The sequence below is a fragment of the Desmodus rotundus genome, chromosome 1 (assembly GCF_022682495.2).
Source record: "Desmodus rotundus isolate HL8 chromosome 1, HLdesRot8A.1, whole genome shotgun sequence".
Classification (NCBI taxonomy): Eukaryota; Metazoa; Chordata; class Mammalia; order Chiroptera; family Phyllostomidae; genus Desmodus; species Desmodus rotundus.
This window is the reverse complement of record NC_071387.1, coordinates 167,871,609-167,894,003: the sequence shown is the minus strand read 5'-3', so window position 1 is coordinate 167,894,003 and position 22,395 is coordinate 167,871,609. Positions and strand designations below refer to the sequence as shown.

The window sequence follows — 22,395 nt, the reverse complement described above, 5'->3', positions numbered from 1 at the left end:
CCAGAAAATAGAGACTTTCAAGCTGACTTGGTACAGTACCAGTGTAGCTCTGTGTATAGGAAGGTTCTCATCACTCATGCTAAGGCACAAGCTCTTTCAGCTTCCCTCTCTTGTCTTGCCACCCAGTAGTGCCTCATGAAACGGGAGGAGGTCACTTGTATTAGTTATCTGCTGCTGCATAACAAATTATCCCTAAATGTAGCCATTTAAGACAACAACATCTCTTATCTCACAGTTTCTCAGGAGTCTGGGCACACCTTAGCTGGCTCCTCTAGCTCTGGTCTCTCACATGGCTGCAGCCATCTCAAGGCTTCACTGGGAAGGAATCTCTTCCTATCTCACTTACATGGTTGTTGGCAAGATTCACTTCCTCACGATTGGTGGACTGAAGGTTGTTGTCTAAAGGCCTCCCCAGGTTCCTTCCCATGTGGGTTTCTCCAATGAGCATCTCATCACAGGTCAACTGGCTGCATCAGAACAAGCAAGCAGGCGGGCAAGATAGAGGGCCACTAAACAGAGAGAGCATATCAGCAGGATGGAAGACACAGTCTCTCATACCCTTAGCATGGAAGTGACATCCCATTGATTTCCTTGACAGAAGCAAGTCACTATGTCCAGCTCATACTCAAGGGGAGGGAATTACATCATTGGGATATACGTTAGAAACTGCCTACACATCCCTGAGTAAGTGGTACACTTCCCTTGCGTCCTAGGCCCATGTTATACTCTAGAACAGTGGTTCTCACAGTGTGATTCCTTAATCAGCAGCAGTACTTGGGAACTTGTTATAACTGCAAATTCTCAGGCCCGGCCCGGCCCAGCCCTACTGCATCAGAAACTCTGGGAATGGAGCCCAGCCTCCTAACAAGGCTGGAGGAGATTCTGAGCATGCTAGAGTTTGAGAAATATTGCCCTAAGAGAAAAAGGAGCAGAGCTGGTTGGACCTCCTAGTTTCTTTCCTACAATTCCAGGAACGCAGTCATGGGAGGGTCTAGCCACATCATCAGCATGCTCACTACTGTCAATGTTTTTTTAATAATGGGGATAATGGTTTTTAATAATAATCATAAACCAGGAGACAACTTACAGTGGTACTTCACATGGCATATCCAGAAGCTTTCATTACTTGGATTTAAGTTTTTCAACCTAGTGGACCTTATTCACCTAACTCCAAAGGCTGGTATTTTGTAGGTTTGGGAACCAAATGGAACTATAATAGATCATCTGAACAAAGCTTCAAAATGGCTAATCAACAGTTTAAAAAAATCACTTAGTTGTCTAAATGCCAGATTTGTTCAAATATCTTGATTCTGTAAATGGGTTCATCTTCAAGTCTGTACTTGCTCTCACCAAAGGGAGGCCACAGGTACACTCATGAAGTGTGCGGTGGCTACGAAAGCCAATCCTATGCACCAAGTTCTTCTGGTGGGAATAAAACTCCCAGGTGCGTTAGCATCACAGCATTCCATGATGCTTGGCAAAACCTCTCCTCCTCCCCAACTACACCCTTTTGGTCTCTTTATCATCTTTGGGAGGGCTTCATGGCACTGCAGAAAGTCAATCTGCAGCATACACTGGGCAATGGGGAGACTGAAGGTAAACGGACCGGATGGGAAAAAACTACTTCGGTGGTACAGGCTCAGGGTAATAGGGCCCTAACCTCTGATTTCAACAGTGGGAATGGAGAAGGGAAAAGACAAATGTTTGCAGAGGAAGAATTGACCAGCCTTGGTACATGGCTGGATGTGACAATTAATATAATAAAGTAATAAAAGGTGATTTTAAAAGTGTTCAACCTGGATTAATAGCAAAATGGAGAGCTATGGATAGAAGTAAAGCAGTCAAGAAGGGAAGCTAATTAAGGAAAGATGGTTCTCTTAAAAGAAATAGTGAATATGTCCAGCAGGTATTGGAAATTTAGTACTAGAGTTTGGGGAAGCTGTCGGGGATGAGATCTGGTTAGCGCTTGAGTAAGAGAAGGCTTGAGCAAGGCTATGAGTGGCAGCACTGTGCCTCCTCGGAATGTGCTCCCGCTGTCCAGCGCACCATCTTCTTCACTCCCCCCTGCTGGCCCCAGCTAGCAGTCTTGCCCTCTATCCCTTAATCCCCTCTATTCCACCCTTTATCAGGATGGGAATTAACAGGCTATAGATTACTGACACCTGTCTCTAAAATCATTCTTCCTCTTCTTCTTCCTCCTCCTCCTTTTCCCACCCAAAATTACATATTCCCATTTTGGCATCAATAAAATAGAAATATGCTGGAAGGGTTAAACATACGTAAACAGTTAATCACATAACTCACCCTTTTTCTGATATTTACATCCCAAATGGTTTTCGGTACTGCCAAAGAAACCTCTGGCAGTACCTAAAGTACCAAAGTACCTGGCAGAAGATTCTGGTGCTCACAGTAGGAGGGCCTGCTGATTGCTTTATACGCTTTGGCTGACTCCGCTTGATGAGGTTCCCAGGGGTGTCCAACCCGCAGCCTGCGGGCCACATGAGGCCCAGAATGGCTATGAATGCGGCCCAACACAAAATTGTAAATTTACTTTTCAAACTTTTTTTGCTCATCAGTTTTTGTTAGTGTTTGTGTATATAATGTGTGGCCCAAGACAACTCTTCTTCCAGTGCGGCCCAGAGACACCAAAAGTTCGGACTGAGTATTCATTTCCTGCTCACTGAAAACATTCTGCTCTTTTATGCTGCTATTTTTTATATATTCTATTCCCAAGTATGATTTATCTTCCTTCCAGGCTCATCTCAAATATTACCTCCTCTGCAAAGTCTTCCCTGACCCTCCCAGACAGCTATTTCTTTCTCTGGGATCTTATATGAGTCAGTTCCTACTTCTATTGAAGCACATCATGTAATATTTTAAGTAGTGTCTATGTCCTCCTCCCTTACCCCCAACCACATGTCTTATTTTCCTTGTCTCAACAGCCTATCACACCATGCCTGAGATATAATAGGAGCTCACTAAATGCAAGATGAATTAGTGAATAAATGATCAAATGTAGGTGTTTGGTTTCCCTTGATTATTTGTTTTAGTGACAATATCAGTATTTTAGTGTGACCTTTATTTGTATTTTCTTCAACCTTTATGCTATTTTATGCCTATAGTGCTTTATAGACCCAAGAATCTGGTAACAAATTCCCAGGTTCTGACACTTTTATCATATATCATAAGAAGTGGTTTTAGTTTGTTGTTAATTTTTCATGTATTTTATTGAAGTTTTTAATTAAAATGTTTACAATTTTGTCAAAAATTTCTGTTGAAATTGAGCAAAGTAATGTGTTATAAGTTGCTTTAATTTTAAAACAATTAAAACTGTTTTGGGGAAATCAAAAAGTGAACAGAAAATAAGCTAATTACCAGAAATTTTCCTACAACAAAACCAGATTTTTGTCAGATACCCATGATCTGGTTCCTCTGCTCAAGTCGCAGGTTCTGTGTGGTCCCTTCTGGCTTCTTCAAACGGATGGGAGCCCATCTATGTGAACAGGTAAAGGAATAGGTGGGATAAAGGAAGTTAGTCTCTCTCTCCACATATAAATCTCCAAAAATAATAGGATACATGTGTGTAAAAATAGTAACCCACTAATAATATTTAGAACTCCACAATTCCTAGTGGAAATAAAATAATGAAGTAATAAAACATTCGAGGAAAGAAACAATTCCCGTGGTTGCAACACTGGCACCAGGACTCAGTCGCTCACAGTTCGGCCTGCTTCCAGCAGGAACTTAGGCTGTTTCTGTGTCAGGGCCTAGTTACAGACTGGCAGGCCGGATCCCATGGGTGGGGTCTGCATGAAGCCCCTGCTGTAATTGTGCCAACCGTGGATCACGAGGGCTGAACATGTTCATCGTCAGTGGAGATTTTTAACAACTAAGGGTAGTATTGGTTAAGTCACCCCATTCTTTGGTGGAATAAGAGAGTTAACAACCATTCTAGAGTTAAACATTTCACTTACAATAGTTCAAAGTTGCAAAACAGGTGAGGTAAAGTGCAGTGCTTTGCTTAGAAAGAGATTAGTAAGTGCTGCCCTTCGGGACACTCAATACTTTGTTTAATATACTATTTGCAAAATAACATACACATTTCCAAGAAACAAAGTAGAGCCTGGCTCTAGAAATGAGGCACATTTTTAGACCTTCATCAGAACTTTTGCATGCAAATGAGTGTTTCCTTCCAAGCAACCACCCTGGGAGGCCACTACCATACCAGGGATGCCGTGCTTCCCAATAATATTCTGAGAACTCTCCTTTTGTGACCAGTTTACACAGATGATAAAGGGACACTTTGGCTTTGTCAAAAATTTGTTTTATCTAATTTGGTAATCTGCTTTATTCACAATATTTGACTCCGGCACATTTGGCTAAATCAAATCCACCCTCAAATAATAAAGTTTTTCAAATGAAAGGGCACATTTTTTTATGTTCCAAAACTTTTTCAGCATTGGACATATAATAGAAAAATACAAATAAAAAGGAAGAGTCTTTCTAACACTGCTTATAAAATGCCTGTGGAGAGGGCAGGGCTAAGTTCACTGCTGTTATTAATCATGAGAAATCAACCCATGAAGGGCCTTGTAATCAGCAGAGTCCTATCGGTGAGACACTCACTGAAGGATCTTTTACTTTTTTAAACTTTTTATTTGAAAATAATTATAGGCTCACAGGAAGTTGCCAAATTAGTACATGGAGATCCATGCCCCCTTGGACAAGCTCCCACGAACGGCGACATCTTATACCGGCAGTACAATATCAAAACCAGGGAGGGACATTGTACAACTCTGTTACCTAGGGCATAGCTTACAAGAAGACTTGCTCATGCTTCACCACTTTACACGCATTTACTTGTTTGTGTGTGTAGTTCTATGCAATTTTCTCCTGTGTATAGATTGTCGTAACCACAATAGTCAAGGCACAGGACTCCTCTATCACAAGGCACGCCTTCCTGCTACCCTGTCATATATGGACCCCTCCCCCCTTTCCCTGTGCCATGGCAGCCACCAATCTGTTTCCTTCTCTACGGTTTCATTATTTCAAGAATGTCACAGAAATAGAATCATCCAGTATATAGCCTTCTGATGCTGACTTTTTCACTAAGCATGATGCCTTTGAATCCAGTTTGTTGCACTCACCAATAGCTTACTCCTTTTTATGGCTGAGTAGTATTCCACTGTATAACCATGCCAGGGTTTCACCCATTAAAGGACATGTAGGTTGTTTCCTTTCGCTATTATTACAAATCAAGCTGCTATGGACATTTGTGTACAGATTTTTCGGTGAATATACATTTTCATTTATCCGGGACAAATGCCCTAGAGTGTGGGCTGTATGGCTAGTGCCTATTTAGTTTGGTAAGTAACTGAAAAACTACTCTTCAGAATGGCTATACCATTTTACATTCACACCATGAGAGACCCAGTTTCTCTGCATCCTTGCCAGCATTTGGCATAGGGCCATTTTTATTTTAGATATTCTAATAGGTATGCAGTTTTTAAAATGTCACAAATTACTTATTCAATTAATATGACTGGTGCTGTGATAATTCAGTAGGAATGACTTTTTGTCTTCACAATGTCTTCCTGAGTATGGACTCTAAGATATTTATATTAATTTTTAGATTTAAGATTGTAAAAAAGTTTGTTCTCTACTTCAAATTTACCAATGTCCAGTAACAAGCCACCAAAACCTCACTTCACCTGGTCTCAAAGATTTGCCCATGGCACAAATATGCTCATGCCTAAAAATGCTCTCCTCCCTGGGGGAAAAGCCAAGTCCTACTGGATGCGTTCTCAGTTCTCATTGGGGGAGGAGGAGACTAATGGTGGGCTGCACTGGCTGTCTCTGGTTGGTCACCCACAGTATAAACTCATGGGAGAGCTGGCTTTGTGGCTGATTGCTGGGGATGCCAGGAGAGAGGGGAACAACCATAATCCTGCAGCTTTTCTCTCTTTTCAAAGTTAGCTGGCCTGTACGATGACCCACAGATGGGACAAAGTATAGACTGCTAGGTTAGTTGCAAACACTTTACTTTTAAATGGGATTCAAAGCACACTTGACAGGCTGTTGCATCAAGTACTTGTGCATCCGAGCTAGAAAAAACTGGATGCAATTTACTTTCCCCTCAAGTTCATGCCATTCTTTGTGAAGAGGCCCAAAGTACTTACTACTAGTATTAGGGGCTGAAATGGCAAATAGAAAATAGAATCCAATTACAAAAGTAGCTTGTGGCTTCTGCTCTCCTTACATTTACCCACAATTAGATCTTGAAAATGATGTAACTAATAGTTGCCATGGTAAAATACTACATCATACTTATTTACCTACTTGTAATCATGAAGTTACCTCTGCTATTTGATAATGATGTGATTTGGGGGGGTAGAGTTTTGGGAGAAGGGGGTATTTGTTTTAATGGAATTCTGTTTGTTTTAAACTGAGTAAGGTAAAGCTTTCCAGTGTTTTCCTACCCTTCTAGACCTATATAAATTGACTTACCATTTATATGGTCTTATAAATAGGAGTTTGAGCAAATGAATTTCCAAAACATACCGGTGAATAAAAGAAAAAAACAAAACACTACTAATACACTGTATGATTCCATTTATATGAAGTTCAAGGGCATTAAAAATAATCTACAGTGACAGAAATGAGAACAGTGGTTGGCGGTGGGGTGGTGTTGACTGGAAGGGGCATGGAGGAGTTTTCTGGGGTGTTTACACTGTTCAATGACTTGGTCTAAGAAAGGGTGCACAGGTGTGTGTATATGTACAATTCATCAAGTTCCGTGCTTAGGAGTTGAGCACCTTACCATGTTATTCTTTAATTAAAATTTAAATTAGCAACTAAAATGAGAAATAAGAGATTTGATAATAAAAATTACAGAACAAATTTTGGTTTTTCACTTCAAAGTTTCCAGGATTTTTTAAATTTTGAAAATTATAATTTCCCCCCATGCAAATGAACACTCTCATTTCTTTCCTCTGCTCTGCTCCATCCCAGCTTCTTAGTTAGATTTATGTTGCAATGCCACACATATTATAACTGTTAAATTAAAATATTGTGAAGCAGGGTGTAGAAACAATAAAATTCTAAGATCAGTTTAGGCCTTTAAAAATCCCATGACATCACATGGGATTTTCACTCACATGACATCTTTCATTACTTTTTTTTTTTGAAGTTTGGATCCAAGGAATTCTACATATGGCGGGCCGACATTTAGTTAATAGTATCTTTTGCTGAGGTTCCATTTTCTAAATTAACGAGATCAAGAACAGCGACCTGATGATGTTTCTTTGTACATTTGGCTCTTTTCCAATAAAGGTGGATTAGGGCAACAAAATATGAGAAAGAAAGAGAGGAGATCAAACCCTCTTAGTCACCTTTGAGAGTAAAATGCATTCCAAATTTTTGTAAAAATATCAGATACCACTCCGTTACCAAGAAAATGAATACCCCCCCCACACACACAATCTGTAGATGCAATATGTCTGCTGTCTCTCATTTCTGTCTCTTGCTTCCCTAATGTCTTGTGTCTTGGTTCCCTCCTCCTAAGCCAAGAAAAATCTACCTATATCTACACATCTACAATGGGGATAATAAAATCAACAGCTTTCTTCAGGAATTAAGCAAGTCAGGTTTAACTTAAGACATACCTGGGCATGGACTAAGAGGGAAGGAAAAAGGCTGAGGAGTATAGTAAGAATTTATCTCTAGACACACAGTAGGTGCTCAATACACATTTCTTTAAAAGACGTGACAAAAAGTACAAATTTTTTATGCAGGCGAAGAACTCCTACAGCAAAGTGTGGGACGAAAACAGTGGTCACCTAAGATTGCCATTCCCAGATGCTCGACTTGGAAATTCCATGTTTTAAGTGGGGGGGGGGGGGCAGGGGGAGAGGTGGAGGGTTTAAGACCAAGCTATACATAGGCAATGTGAGAAATACCGGGGAAGCAGATGGAAAAAAATCGTGAGGCCTACCGAATGCACAGGGCTGCTTTCCAAGCTGGGAAGAGGAAACCGGGAGCCCCTGTCCGCTCGGCTGCCCCCAACCTCTCCGCTGTGCTGCGTGTCCTAAGGCTGTTGGCTTGGCTTTCGGCCTAGGAGGGGAGCGAAGGGTCTACGGATGGTGGGGAAGGAGCGCCTGGCAACAGGTGGGGAGGTGGCAGACTTTTGTCTTGGGGAAGGAAATCGGCTGCGCTGAAAGGGCGGAAAGCAGTAGCGCCGAAGACTGGAGTCTGCGGGGTCCTGGCGTTCTCGCCATCGCCCCGGGCTCCTCTAATTAGAGAAGGGATGCAGGGTGGCACTAGTTCCCAAACGTTTTAATCGAGCCTCTTTTCAATGGCCAGGGATAAATGTAGCCACTGTTACTCTGTGCTGAATGAGTCGCAGAAAAACCCCGCCCGGCCCCCAGAGTGGCCATTCAGGCCTCCTTTCACTACCTCTAAGAGTTTCATTCCCCGGGCCTAGCGACACTCCAGAGCGCTCCTAATTAGTCTAATTAGAAAGGTGGATTGATAGATGGAAAGAAGACAGGGTGGGTTAGGAAGATGCTCAATGCTGCCAATCTCGGTTGGGTTGCCGCTTATTCTCCCCGAAAAGAAAAGGCCGCAAAGTAGTGGAGCGGGAGCCCACCCGCCCGCTCTAAGGCTCGGCTCTGGCCGGATTCGCCGGCGGGGCGGTCGTTGACCCCGCGCTTCCCGCCCACCGCTGAGACCTGGCCGCTGGCACCTCCTGCTTCTCCAGGGAGCGTCTCCCGGCCGTGGCCTGCAGAGCCGAGCCGGAAGGAGGGACTGAGGACGAGAGGCGCATGGCCTCCCGCCCGGGCCTGGCGTCTCTCCGCCACGCCAGCCCCGTGGCCACCGGTTCCTCACTCGGAAGATCTTGCAGAGGTGCGGCCTGGGCAGCACAGGAGCCAAAAGATCGGTGCGGGGCTGTGCGGCCGGTCGCGCCATGTGGCCACTCCTGCGACCTCCTTGCCACTGGCTTTGCTTGCTGTCAGCATAGTTCCTCATCCCAATAAAGTCAAAACCCCCAAGAAGAAAAAAAACTTTGGGGAGGCGTACTTAGTTGCATGCGGCTTCGGGTGGCGTGCCTGAGACGTTTCTGTGCCCTTGTCCTGCAGCAGGCCCTCCGCCCACGCCACCGCCCTTCGGGCTTCGGGCGAGCTCCCCGGCCGCACGCCGGGTCCGCGGGCGCAGAGAGGCCCGGCCCAGCGCATTCCAGCTCCCGCCGCGGCCCGCGGGAGGCGGGGAAGGGATCAGCGCGGGTGGCTTCAAGAACAGTGAACCTTTAATTGGGCTATAAATCAGACAGGGGAGTGCGGTGGAGTTTGTGCAGGTGTAAAAACAGAGCGGAAAGCCCAGGCTGAGCAGCCAAAGCGCCCGGCAGGTCAGAACCTCCAGCAACTAACATCTTGATAAGTCCGCTGACAACAAAATAAACAGTGGAGAGGGTCGGGGGAGGCGGGAGCGCGGTCCCCCAAGGCAGGCGCAGCAACACTGTGACCGTCTAGGAGAAGGCAGGCCTCTCTTAGCTTTTCGTTTGGGGCTTTCTTTAGGGTGCAGGGGGAGATAGGAAGAAGCAACATTCTGTCTCCCTTTTCTTCCTCTTGCTTTCAGCATCGCATCCTGGGGGACAGATGACTGTCAGGACGGTGAAGGTTTGGGGAGTGCACGCTGCCTCGCCCACCCCTGCGACGTCCGGGCGCCTGAGCCGTTGGCGACACTGGGCCAGGCTGTTGAGCACCGGACGCCTGGCTCTCGGCAAGTGACGATGGGTCCCTACGCCCCCCCTCCCAGACAGAGTGCCACTGACAGGCAGACCAAGGGCTCCTGCCTCGTTTTAGGGGCTGACGTTGGAAAAACTTTGCTGCGCCCCTGGCCCAAGGAGGTAACAATCCAAGTAGAAAGGGCGATCAAACATTAATTCGGTGCACTGCTCGGGAGGAAAACTCTGTCAAATCCCTACCGAGACGTTGGCACAAGCAGCAAACGGATTCACAGACAAAGGAAAACAATACAAGTCTCGTTAGATCATTTTTCTGGACATTGTTTAAGGCCTGAAAGGGACCAAATCGTTTCAAAATGTTGCCAGTAAAAATTATCCTATGTGGAATGCAACTAATCCTTTTAGGTTCCTGTCAACTGTTTCCACAAAAGGAATCCGATTTTTCAAATCAAAGATCCAAAAGTCTTTGGGGAGAGATTTATTACATGCCAGAGCTTTAGTTACAGAATAGAGTTACAATAACAACTTGCACCCACCAACTCCCTAAAATAAGGGATTCCCATCCCACAAATTCTAAAGACGTGTGGGGGGTGGTTTGCTGGATTTCTGCTATGTATGCAGATGGATGGCAGAAGAGGGAGGAAAAGAGGAGGAAGGCAAAGAAATATTAAATTCCTTAAATAGAAAAACAGAACACAGAGCTCCTCAGCATTTTATTTTTGTCCTCTGTACCCCTAGTTACTTTTGAAGAAAACAAACCTGATGACTTACCACAATCCCTTGGTGATAACAACTTAAAGATGAGGATAATGCTCGAACTGAATACTGGAAAACTCTCGGGTGCCTATGCAACCCTCCCCCCTCCCCCCCCGCCCTCCCCCATGGTCCCAAACCTGGGCTGTTTGTATACCGATGTTTCTACAATTTCCGCAAGTTGAAAATATTTACTTCAAAGTTTATAAAAGACTACAAGGAAAATAACGCAGTGATTTGTTTTTCAGTTTTCTTTATTTGTAATAAAATGTTTAAGCAGGGAAAAAAGCATCCTAGGATTTTTCACTGTGCCTCTGTATCTAACGCTTCACAACCCCATGTGAACACAAACTCATTCCATGGAGGTCACGGTCTCAGTTCACAGTAGTATGAGCATTTTATGATGGGCCTGATTGTTCTCCCCCTGCTTTAAAGTCTTCACAGGGAAGAACTGGTGACTAATAGGTAGTAAGACTCATAGGTAACTGTAGTAAAAAGGCTGGGAAGAAAACTCAAATTCACGTTCTCTGCACAGAGGAGTTTGGCACTGAGTTATCACCAGGCCACATGGGCACCTGGGTGCTTTAGGCATTTTGTGAGTCAACTGGCGCACTGGAAATAAACTGGTAAGAAGCAGACAGCTTCAATCCAGTTTACAGACCACTGAGATTTTTCAAGTGGTTCTGTGAAATGGATAAATGGAAAAATTACCTTGCTGGCCTTCCTGCCGCCCCATTGTTTCCTGATGAAAGGCTGGCTCCTCTTGTCCCAGGAGTGTATGGTTGTCATTGGAGGCAACTCACTGGTCGGGGTTCTTTTCATTTGTTCTTATATTTAAAGCAGGAGTAAGAAGATTTGCAATGTAACAGGTGCTCAATAAATACTGCAGACTAATCCCACTTCTCAAAGCTTAGAAGTTGAAGAGATGACTGGTAAGCAGAGAAAAGAAACAGAGCAAGAGCCTAGAAGAGTGGCTTTAAAACACCATTGGTTTGTTTATTTTAGAAGGAAGGAGAAAGTTATCTGTCCAAATACACATCTGGCTGAAGTAAGAGAAAACACAATGCTGTATCTTTTTTCCTCACTGTTTCTGAAAAAGGTTAAGTAACCATTTATTTCATAGATGGGGTGGGAATTTTGAAGAGAGATGAGTTTTTACATAGAGCCAAAGATTTTTAACTAATTTAAGGATGTGGGTATATTCCAAAATTTAGTTTTTATTTTTATTTCCTGGAAGAATAAGGGTGTGGGAAAGGAGCCACAAATGAATCATCATCCTATACCTTTGTATAGGTTCTATGTTTTCCAAAGCATTTTCACTAAATTGTCTTATTTCTCACAACCTGTGTCCATACTCCCCAAAACTATAAATGAGTGTGAAAAGGGATTATTTATTTATTTTTTGGGGGCTTAAACAACAAATATTTATTTCTCACAGTTCTAGAGGCTGGGAAGACCAAGATCAAGGTGCCGGCAGGTCCAGTGTCTGGCAAGAGCCCATTTTCTGGCTGGTAAATGGCTGTCTTCTCGTATCCTCACATGGCAAGAAGCGGGATCTAACATTTAATTTTAACCTAGTCTTATTTCTTCAGTTGTGGGCTTTGGAGAATTTCTTTGGTTTGTGATTTTTTTTTTCCCTCTCCATAGTCCAACATTGAACAGAACATAATCTTTTCACAATCATTTTCATATATATCAAACTCTGATAAAAAATAAAAATAGAAATAGAGAAGCAAGTTATTTTTTCATTCACGAAAACTCTTCATCGCTGACTTTTCAGAAAATGTGTGGCGTCCTTTTATTGCAGACAATATCTGCCTTTCAGTTATATTAATGGGAATTCCTAAGCAAGGATGCAGAGAAGCTTCTGCTTTCTGCCATAATTAATGTCTGCCCCTCTTCTTCTTTGCCAGTCTGTTATTGACCAGCACTAGTCGCAAACAAGAGAGAATCCTAGTTTGTGCCTGTCTGGCTGCCTCGGAGACAGACAGGCCCAGGCAAGGCTCCCCAGTCGCAGATCCATCCTCCCCCGCCTGTGGCCTTCCTCCTCTCCTGGTGCTCAGCGGGCATGCACTTGTGGGCCTGTGGATGCATTTCACACAGCTTGCGTTCTGCTCCACAGACCAGGTAGATTCTCTTTAACTCTAGCACTCCGTGTCCAGGGAAACACCCTACCTTGAACAACAGAGTCACTCTCAAGAGTAAAAATATGTTTTCAGAACTACTCCTCATTTCAAATTCTGAATTAGAATTTTCCAGGTTCTCTATATACAGCTCCTGATATTAATTGACTGCTTTTATTTCTTGAATGGGTTTTCCTTTATGGTCTGGAATTAAAACAAAAAAAAAACTTTTCCTGATATTTAAGAAAACCACTCTTTCTCTAAAAAAAATCAATATTTTCTGGCATTAATCACTGCCCCTGGGGGGTGGGGGGCAGAAATCACCATGAACACTTTTGGAGGCAGTCTGCAGCTTCAGTCAGGTACAATCCCAGCATTGACTCCCGCCTGGATGTCCTGGGAAGAGACAAAAAGCACTGGCCCCAGCACCTGCCTGAGGACACTGGGTTTCACTGAGGCTTCTGTGGCAATGGGCAAGGATGGGCTCTTCACACCAAGGGATGTGATTCCAGCAGGAGGTCTGGAATTCCCTCCCCACAAAAGCATTTGTAGGGAGACCTCTGGCCAGGCAGGTTGAGCTCCAGGTGGGATTGCCCCTGGGGGCTCCAGTGCAGTGGATCAGCTGTGCAAGGGCTAACAGGACCCGCTGGAGCCACCCAGCTGTTCAAGAACAGTAAAATGCTTGAGAGGGTATCTGGAGGGAGGGTGGACACATGTGCAGGAAAAGGATTTGCTTTCTCATGAAATGTTACATTAGTTGATCTGACTCTTAATATTTTTTTCTTTTCCCCATGGGAAGGAGGTGACCCTGGGTCTAGTTATAAAGATCTGCTTAGCAGTTTAGCAAAAAGTTCTGCCAGTTTGGTAGATTTCGACCATTAAAAATTAGTGAGAGCAGAAGAAATGGACAAATAGTGAAAAGGTAAGCTGTGTGTGTGTGTTTTTGTGTGTGTGTGATATGTTGTAAAAGAAGACTACCGCTGGGAAAAATTTGGAGAAGTGATGCTAAGAGAGTATCATATGTAAGTAGGTGGAGGAAGCTGCCACATCCAAAATAATTAGTTATAGATTCCAAATGCATCTAAAACAAGGAGCTGGGGGACCACTGGGAAGCCCTGAGTAGAGATGGCAGGGAGGAGGGTCTAGCAAGTTTTCAAGACAAACGTGTTTAAGAAATAAATGACTCAGTGATCTCTAAGGCAACTGCCCCATCACCATGGGTGTTTAATAAATCACAACGATGGCAACAGAGTGGCAGTGTAATGTAATGGAAATAAAATAGCTGTGACACTGGGCTAGTCACTTAGTATCTTCTGAGCCTTGATATCTTTATTTGTAAAATGGAGTCAATAATAATTCTTGTCTTCTCTTTCTCAAAGTGTAGTTGAGAAAGATATTAGTGAAAGCCCTTTTAAAAAGTTAACGTGTGCTGAGAGTAGCGGCTGGAATGCACAGGAAAGGAGTGTCTGTGGCCACATCTGCTTCTTGGTCTGATGCTGGTTTACATGCGTGTGTTCACTTTGTGAAAAGTGGGTGAACTTTGTGCATTTTTCTGTATGCATATTGTACTTCCTTAAAATGTTTATTTAAAAGTCAGAGTAGCTCAAGAGTTTTTAAAGTTAGGATGATGATGAGAAGGACAAGGGAAATTATAAATGTGGGTCTGAGCTCACAATCTACATTCATTTCTCTTCCTACCCATCTTATCACACCTGTAGACTCAGGACTCAAAAAGGAACCAGTGATAGTAATCAGTTGTTTCCTCTGTGTGTGTTTTGCTTGTTACTGAATAGTATTTTCCTGGTAAAGAAGCAGGAGGAATAACCAGGAAGTTCCTTGCATGCCAGAAGGGTCAACAATAAAAAGCAAAGAGCCTAAGCTGTTCACATCAAGGGAAGATGTGATTAGAGAGACGTAACATGCAAAGAAATTATCTGAAAAGTGAATTCAGTTGGGAGTGTATAAGCCCCAAAGAGCCCTGAGCAGCTGGTCATGATCAGATTCTCCATCTTTCTGTCAAATGTAATCGTATCCGAGTTGGCAGGGTATTTATTGCTAAAGTCGAAGGGCCAGATTTTACACTAAACATATTTACACATTTACATTTGTGGCCCTATAAACACTCCATGTTTCACTGGCCATGACATCAAACACATTTACCAACAAAAAGCATATGCCTAATTACGAAATCATAGGGGAGTGGGGAGGCAAGTGGCAGCTGATGGGCAATGAGTGTGCATGCCTGTGTGCGCATATGAGTGACCCAGCTGCAACACCAGGAAACCGGGAGACAAGAACGGATGCTGACAATGCCGGGCCCTCTTCCCTTGGCCTCTGCCCCGCAGGCCTGTCCTCATCTGGTTCAGTTCTAAAGCGGGAAGGGGACCCCTGGCATTCCAATTAGACCCAAAGTGACCCCCCGGGGGAGCCCACTGACACCAGGGTGGCTCCCAGGCACATTGCTGATTTGGATTGAGTTTGATGCTGTCACGACCCTTAAGTTGCCCCCAAATGACTTTTCTCAGACAGTAATAAAAACAGGTGTGAGCAAAATGTGTATGTAGCCAAGCAGAGAATTTTAAACCTAAAACTAGAATCCTTAACTCCTGGCTTTGGGTAGTTAAGATCAGATCCCTACCCATCAATAGCAGTTGTAATAACACCATTCGTTGCTTCAAGCTTGGTCCTCAGTCAAGCAAGGAAATCAGAGCCACCAGGGCCATAGAGAGGAAAACAAAACCGGCACAACCACTGGCCTCAAAAAGCCTTTAATAAATGACATAGGCTGGTATTCCATCAAAATAATCGCCTTCCATCAGAATAACCACCTCCCTCAGCTCCCTCAGAGGACAGGCTGTGGGAAGAAATGGTAGATTAAACACACACACACACACACACACACACACACACACACACACACAAAACTGCAAAGGGCAGAAGTCTTTCTCCCAAATGGATGCTTACAACATTCACTGTAAGGTTTTTGATAATAAATATACCCGAAATTTGAGTTCCATCAGCAGAAAGTTTGGGCAGGAAAGGACCCCTGGGCAGGGGCCAGGGAAGTAGAGGTGTGCAAACAGACAGGTATCTCAGTGAGTAAAAAACAGGGAGAGAATGGGTCCCCCCATTTTCCCTTCCCCTACCCAGTTTTCCTTTCTTTTCTTTTCTTTTTTTTTTTTTTAAGAAGAAGGGAAGTGGTTCTTAAATAAATACAGGGGGTAGAGATGGAGAGTAAACATGGTGTTGAGCAGAAGCGCTAGCTTATTTTAAAGAAATAAAATAATTACCCAATAGAGAAAAAAGAAACCAACCAAGAAACAATCTAAGGTCATGACACCATGTGTGGTACAAGGAGCAATTCAATCCATACGGGCTTCATTACCCCAGCAATAGATAACATTTGGCTAAATCTAGCTGCAGATTAAATCTCCGCGCACAACAGAGCCCTGAATGGAGAGGCTCCTTTTTGTGTGGTCCTTCTCCGGGATCTGCCCAAACCATTAGCCCCAATATATCCCTCTCCCTATTAACTGCAATTCCTTCCCAACTGTGCTTCGGTCATTTGTCTCCAGGCTCTACGGGGGCGTTTGATGAGCAGAGAAACGAGGATAAGGGGAGAAAAGCGTCGGGTTAATGAGTTGTAGCAAATCCACACTTTGTAGTTGGGAGGAGAGAGCTGGTGGCCAATGTTTGTCCAACTGGTTTATTTTTCGAGACCCAGCCTATTGAGCCAGGCTTGTTCAAGCAGGCTTCATCCTTACAAACACACAAACATCCTTCTGTTTGCCTTCAAAGAAAAGGGGACCAGAGCTGAATTTGCATGCGAATGCGGGGCCCGGGAGGAGACGTCCTTGCCCATCAAAGGCCACGGTAGCCGGGCAGCCTTTGTTCCAGCACCTGCTCACCCCGCGTTCTGGGCTTTGCGGGATCCACGGCCCACCTCGCAATCCTTGCCTGCCCCAAGGCCCTCGCCCCTCAGCCCGGAGCCCACTCCTGTCACAGCCCACGGGTCACCCAGCCCTGGTATCTCCTCTAACCACCGGCCAGGCTGGAATGGCCAGCGAAGCTGACCGCAGAACCGCAAACCGGGAGAGTGGAGCAGCTGGACTTAAAGGATCCAAAAATCGAGACTGAGGCAGGCAGGTTGAGTTGACTTTTTCTTATGGCTCAGGGCTCCAGATGCACGGGCGGTCTCTCTAGCCAGCACGGAAGAAGCGGGACGGGAACTGCGGGACCCGGACCGGAGAGAGGCTGGGTTGCCCAGCACCTACCTGCCATTCCCTTAAGGGTACTGGCAGCCCAGGAAGTGGGGCTCCTCCTGACACTTTTTTAAAGATGCGGGACTCTGACCACAAAGAGATTGGCCAGGAATCCCTGCTTTCAGGACATCCAAGCCTCATGCAAATAATCACACACACGTGATTGTTCTTGCACTCTCTCTTCACCATTACTTTCAGAGGGAAACGTCAGATCTGTGTGCCACAGAAGGCTGCGAGGGGCGCCAGCAGTACCTGTGTCGTTTGGGTTCCTCCTGCTGATGCCTCTCCACGCCAGTGGCATCAGATGTCCTCGGTCCCAATGTCTCCTCTCCCTTATCTGGGCTAGAATAAAAGTAACTTTGGCATATAAGATTCTTGTCTAATAATACTTCAATTTGCATCTATATATTTACTGTTAAGTTTGAGGGTGAATATGTTTAACTCATTTAATCTCTTCCAAACATGTCTGCTTATTTTTAAATTTTTTTATTGATTGGAGAGAGGACGAGGGGAAGGGAGGGAGAGGAAGGGGGGGAGAGAGAGAGAGAGAGAGACTGATTTGTTGTTTCCCGTACTGATGTACTCATTGGTTGTGTCTTGTACATGCCCTGGCTGGGATCAAACCATAACCTTGGTGTACTGGACAAGGCTCGACCCAACTGGGTAGCTGCCCAGCCAGGAAACTTCTAAACATTTCACAGGAAAAAAAGAAAGGAACTTAAGTTTGAGGCTGTGAGTCAGTTTCTTCCTCCCTAAAAATAAAGGAGGGGACAAGATGTCAAGAATGCATGTCACTGCAAATACTGGCCTATATTTCAGTCTCTGCTAACTTGCGTGGTCAAAGCTGCAGATGTACACCTGCCGAGGGATTCGAAAATTTTAATGAACAGATTTTACTTCCTCTGCAACTCACTGGTACTAAGTATTTAATGTCTTGGTTTATTTGAGCCCACAGTAATATCTGTAGTCATCAAAACTACAGTCTCACATTTTTTTTCAAGGTCTAAAAGTTGCCTGCAACAAGTAGTTTAATGAAAACACATAGAATTTGAAAAAAAAAGATGTTCTAAATTATCTAAAATGTATAAATATAATTAGTTCAATAAACACTTGGTGCATTTTCATTTTTATTACTTATTCATTTAAGCTAGAATTTTGATGTTTGCCTTTCAGGATAAAAACTTCTTTATGCAATTACTGGAATCTCTTATATTGAGAAAATAGTAGCTTTAAATACCAAAACTTTCCAATACAATTTATTTTGTGTATGTGAACATTTTCTTATTCAGAACTTTAAAGCTATTTAGCTGATGATCACACCTATTAAAAATGTACAACTAAAAATTGCATATTTACTTGTATTGATTCTGTTACTATATAATACTACGTTGCAGAGTGTTTAACAGATATTCGCAATATTGTGCTCAAACAGCAGTAGAAATTGCTTGAAGTGGGAAGGTCAAAAAATAGAAAGTTTTATAAAATTATCCTAAGGTAACTGTGGCTTTAATTTTAAATAGACTCAATGCTCATCAAAATGGAATGGAATTAGATTTGAAAATGTATACCAAAGTTACTTCTTTTATTTGTTATCATTGAAAAGAAACTTCTGACCTCCTGTAATAGTACTTTTGTTAAATTGTTTGAAAAAAATTGTGTTTGAAATTATTTGCCTTTTCTATAATGGGTTCCTTCTCTCACACAGAAGCTTTTTTAAACAGAAAGAAAATGAACTAAGGGGATGACTAAAGCCAATTCTTTTGGTGGATTTTCTTTAAAAATTAAGCATTTTATTTCTGAAAAAGTGTAAAAATCTTACATTAGAATGAATAGTACAACAATTGCCAGTAAAATTTACAATATTCCTTGTAAAGAATATGCAGTAAGTACAAAATAAAAATTCCGCATGTCTATTATGATACAAAACACAGGTTAAAATAAGAAATAATTCTGACTTTTTTCCTTGTGTAAACTCGTTAATCGTTTTTTTCCTTTTCATGAAAAAGTACACCAGGCAAGTGTCTTCAAAACAAAATGACTGTTTTGCCGACAATCTTCAGGGCCTTTACTGTTCGTCTTTTGGACACTAATTTTTTTTTTTTTTTCTTTAACGCCTGGACCTGAGAATCTCTAGACCTCAAAAAGGCTTAGAATTTGTAAGCGTTCCCCGAAGTCAAGGAAGTCTCTGTGCCTAGACCGGGCAGCCGCCGCCAGCACCCTCTCCTCCCTCCCCCGGGCCGGGGCTGCAGCGCAGGGCGGCTTCGATAACCGGACGGGCCGCGAAGCCGAGCGGTCGCCACACACAGTCTCGGCCGAGGATCCGCGGCGGCGAAAACGGGGGCGCGGGGGCAGGGGCGCCGCGCCGGCCGGAGCGAACCAAACCCCCAACCACCGAGGCGGAGAACGGAGCGGGAGTCCTACCTTCCGCGCCCCGAGGGCGCTGACAGCGCGCTCTACCCATTGGAAATCCTGGCAGTAAAGTTCTCCGCCCCGGGCAGGGCGGGCCCCGCGTGCAGGGTCCCCAGGGCGGCCGACGAGGACACGGAGGAGGCGGCGGCGGCCGCGGCGGCCACGAGGGAGCGAGTGAGCGCGGCCGCCGGGCCCACGGCCGCCTGGGCCGCGCAGCCGCCGGGTCCGGGCGCGGGCGCCGCCGCGGGCGCGGGCGCGGGCGCGGGCGAGGCCTGCGCGGCGGCCTGCGCGGCGGCGGCGGCGGCGGCGGCGGGGCCCAGGCTGCCCCCGATGATGCTCTCAATGGAGAAGGGCGAGCGCGCCAGGCCCGCGGCGCCCGGGCCGCCCGGCTTGGCCGCGGAGGCCGGCAGAGGCCCGGGCAGGGCGGCGCCGAGTGGAGGCGGCCGGTAGCCGAAGGCGGTCCGGGCCAGCTCGGCGGCCGCGCCGTGGGGCGCGGGGGGCGGCGGGGGCGAGTGCGGGTGGAAGGCGGCGGCGGCGGCGGCGAAGAGCGCCGAGGGGGGCGCGTAGGGCGGCAGCTGCAGGCCGTAGCTGCAGGCGTAGGGGCCGTAGCCGTAGGCAGGCGGCGGCGGTGGCGGCGGCGCGGGCGCGAAGAGCGCGGCGGCGGCGGCCGCGGGGTCGCCCGCGCCCCCCACGCCGCCAGCGCCGCGGAGCAGCAGCGACTCGGCGGCCGCGGCGTTGGGCGCGAGCAGCGGCTGCCGCTTGAAGCGCTTCCTCCGGCGCAGGAAGCTGCCGTTGTCGAACATGTCGGCGGACTCGGGGTCGAGCGTCCAGTAGTTGCCCTTGCCGGGGTTGCCGGGCTCGCGGGGGATCTTGACGAAGCAGTCGTTGAGCGAGAGGTTGTGGCGGATGCTGTTCTGCCAGGCGGGGAACTTCTCCCGGTAGTAGGGGAAGCGGCCGCTGATGAACTCGCAGATCTCGCTCAGCGTCAGCCGCTTCTTGGGGCTCTGCAGGATGGCCATGGTGATGAGCGCGATGTACGAGTAGGGCGGCTTCACCAGCGGGTTCTTGGCGCCGCCGCCCGCGCTCCCGCCGCCGCCCGCGCCCCCGCCGGCCCCGGCCCCCGTCGCCGGGGCTGGGCCGGGGGGCGCCGGGGAGCCCCCAGGCTGCGGGGCCAGCAGGATGTCATCGTCGTCGTCCTCCTCCTCCAGGTCCTCTAGTTCGTCCTCGCCGGCGTACGAGCGCCGCCGCCGCCGCTGCGCGGGGACATCCAGCCGGGGCCCGCTGCCGCCGCCGCCGCCGCCCTCGTCGTCCTCCTCTTCCTCGTCGTCTTCGTCCTCGCCCTCCCCCACCACGTCGATATCTGTCTCCTCGGCGAGGCCGGAGGCATCGGACATCTCCGTGCTCAGGGTCATAGCTGTCGCGCTGCGACGTTGAGGCGGCGCATAGGGGCGCCGGACTCCAGGCTCCCGCCGCGCCCCAGCCCGGGTCCCGGGCGGAGGGCCTGGCCCCGGGGCGCCACGCTGGGGGCGCAGCTGCTGCTCAAGCCAAGCTCCGGGGCTGCTCGGTGGTGGCCCAGGCTTTGCACTGCGAGTTTGTAACTCCTGCGCCTCCGCGGTTGCCCCGCGGTCCCTGCGCCCCCTTGGCTGCGCGCACACCCGGGCCGGGGCGGAGGACTTGACCTTCCCCTCTCCGAGAGCCGCTGGACGGGCCACTTGAAGAGGGGGTGACAGGGCCCTGGGTGAACAAGTCTGAGCGTTGGAGCGCCCGGGAGGGTGTGGGATGGGTGAGAGTCTAGGGACAGAGCTCCGCGAGGCGAGGGGCTGAGACCAGGAGAGGGCGGACCTTCACGCGGCTTATAGCAGAAGGAGGCTTGTCACATGGTGTGCACGTCAGAGCACTACCCAGGGAAGGGAAAGAAAGCCTAGGAAATCAGTCTTGCTGTGGAGAAAAAGTTCACCCATAGGAGGGAGCAGGAACTGAGAAGAGACAACACGAGAGAGGACTCCACCATTCCTTGCCAAAAGGGCTGAGACCTGAATTACGCATGGCCCGCGGTGGTGGACCCCAAGGCACGAGTTAGAGTTCTCAGCCTCTTTCTCTTCCATTGGCCTTCAACCCTAACTTCAGAAGCAGCCCCTGGACGTGGCGGTTTGACCACTCCAAGGCCTGTAGGAGCCGGCCAGCCGGGGCCAAACGACACCCCATCATCTGAGGTGGTCCCTGGGGAATGGCTAGGAGGTCTGTTGGGATTGTCCCATCTCCTCCAGATAGGGCAAGTGGCTCCCCAGCGAATCCGATGAGAATCTCCACTCCACCCCCGTTTGAGCACAATCATTGTTTATTGACCTTTCACCCTGTCTCTTTTGGTTCTCCCCCAAAGACGTTTGTTTTCTACCCCCTGTTACAAAAAACACCGTTAGGCTGGCGTTTGAGTCACTTATCTGCAATTGAATGCCCTAGAAACTTGACGGGTAAACTAAGCCCCTCTAATGAGAGGATCTGAAAATTTTCTTGAGTATAAATAAAGCAACGACTGAATGTAGAGAAGAAATGGAAACACTTAGTGAAAACCCAAACACTCGCAAAAAAAAAATTGCACCTAGAAACTACCCCAAAAAGTTAATATTTTCATAATGGGGTAAAGGGCTCTATAGTTACCAGTGAGAGGAACATGCTAATCAACACTTCGTGGTAATCTCCAAATACTTGCTTTACTATAACGTATACACACGTCTGCACTCAGGCGGGCTTAATAATAGAAACTACAATGATAAATAAAAATTTTCAGACACGTTTTTTAAATGTTTGGAGCCCTGACGAGTGTGGCTCAGTTGGCTGGGCATCCTCTAGCAAAGCCAAAGGTCACTGGGTGATTCCCGGTCAGGGCACTTGCCTGGGTTGCCGGTTCTGCCCCCGCGCAACGGATCACGTTTCTCTCCCTATCTTTCTCCTTCCCCTTTCTCTAAAAAATAAAGTCTTAAAAAAATAAATGTTTTCTTGAAAATCAACGAATATTTCCAATAGCTACTGGTGAAAAGAAACAAAGGAGTTGTGTGGGGGTTTTTTTGTTTTTGTTTTTTTTTTAAGTAAGATTCAAGTTCTGGTC

At 46.5% G+C, this 22,395-nt stretch overlaps 1 protein-coding gene across 1 annotated transcript; it reads right to left on the bottom strand.

Annotated features, from left to right (window-relative positions):
* Nucleotides 1-18,950: 18,950 nt before the first annotated feature.
* On the bottom strand, nucleotides 18,951-21,332 carry FOXD1 (forkhead box D1). The gene has a single exon (XM_053925215.2). It carries the CDS (start codon nucleotides 20,699-20,701, stop codon nucleotides 19,334-19,336), a length of 1,368 nt encoding a protein of 455 aa, XP_053781190.1. The 5' UTR covers nucleotides 20,702-21,332; the 3' UTR covers nucleotides 18,951-19,333.
* Nucleotides 21,333-22,395: the final 1,063 nt, after the last annotated feature.

Bases quoted from the DNA above. Each gene is read 5' to 3' on its own strand.
- FOXD1 (XM_053925215.2), bottom strand. From the start codon at position 20,701: ATGACCCTGAGCACGGAGATGTCCGATGCCTCCGGCCTCGCCGAGGAG.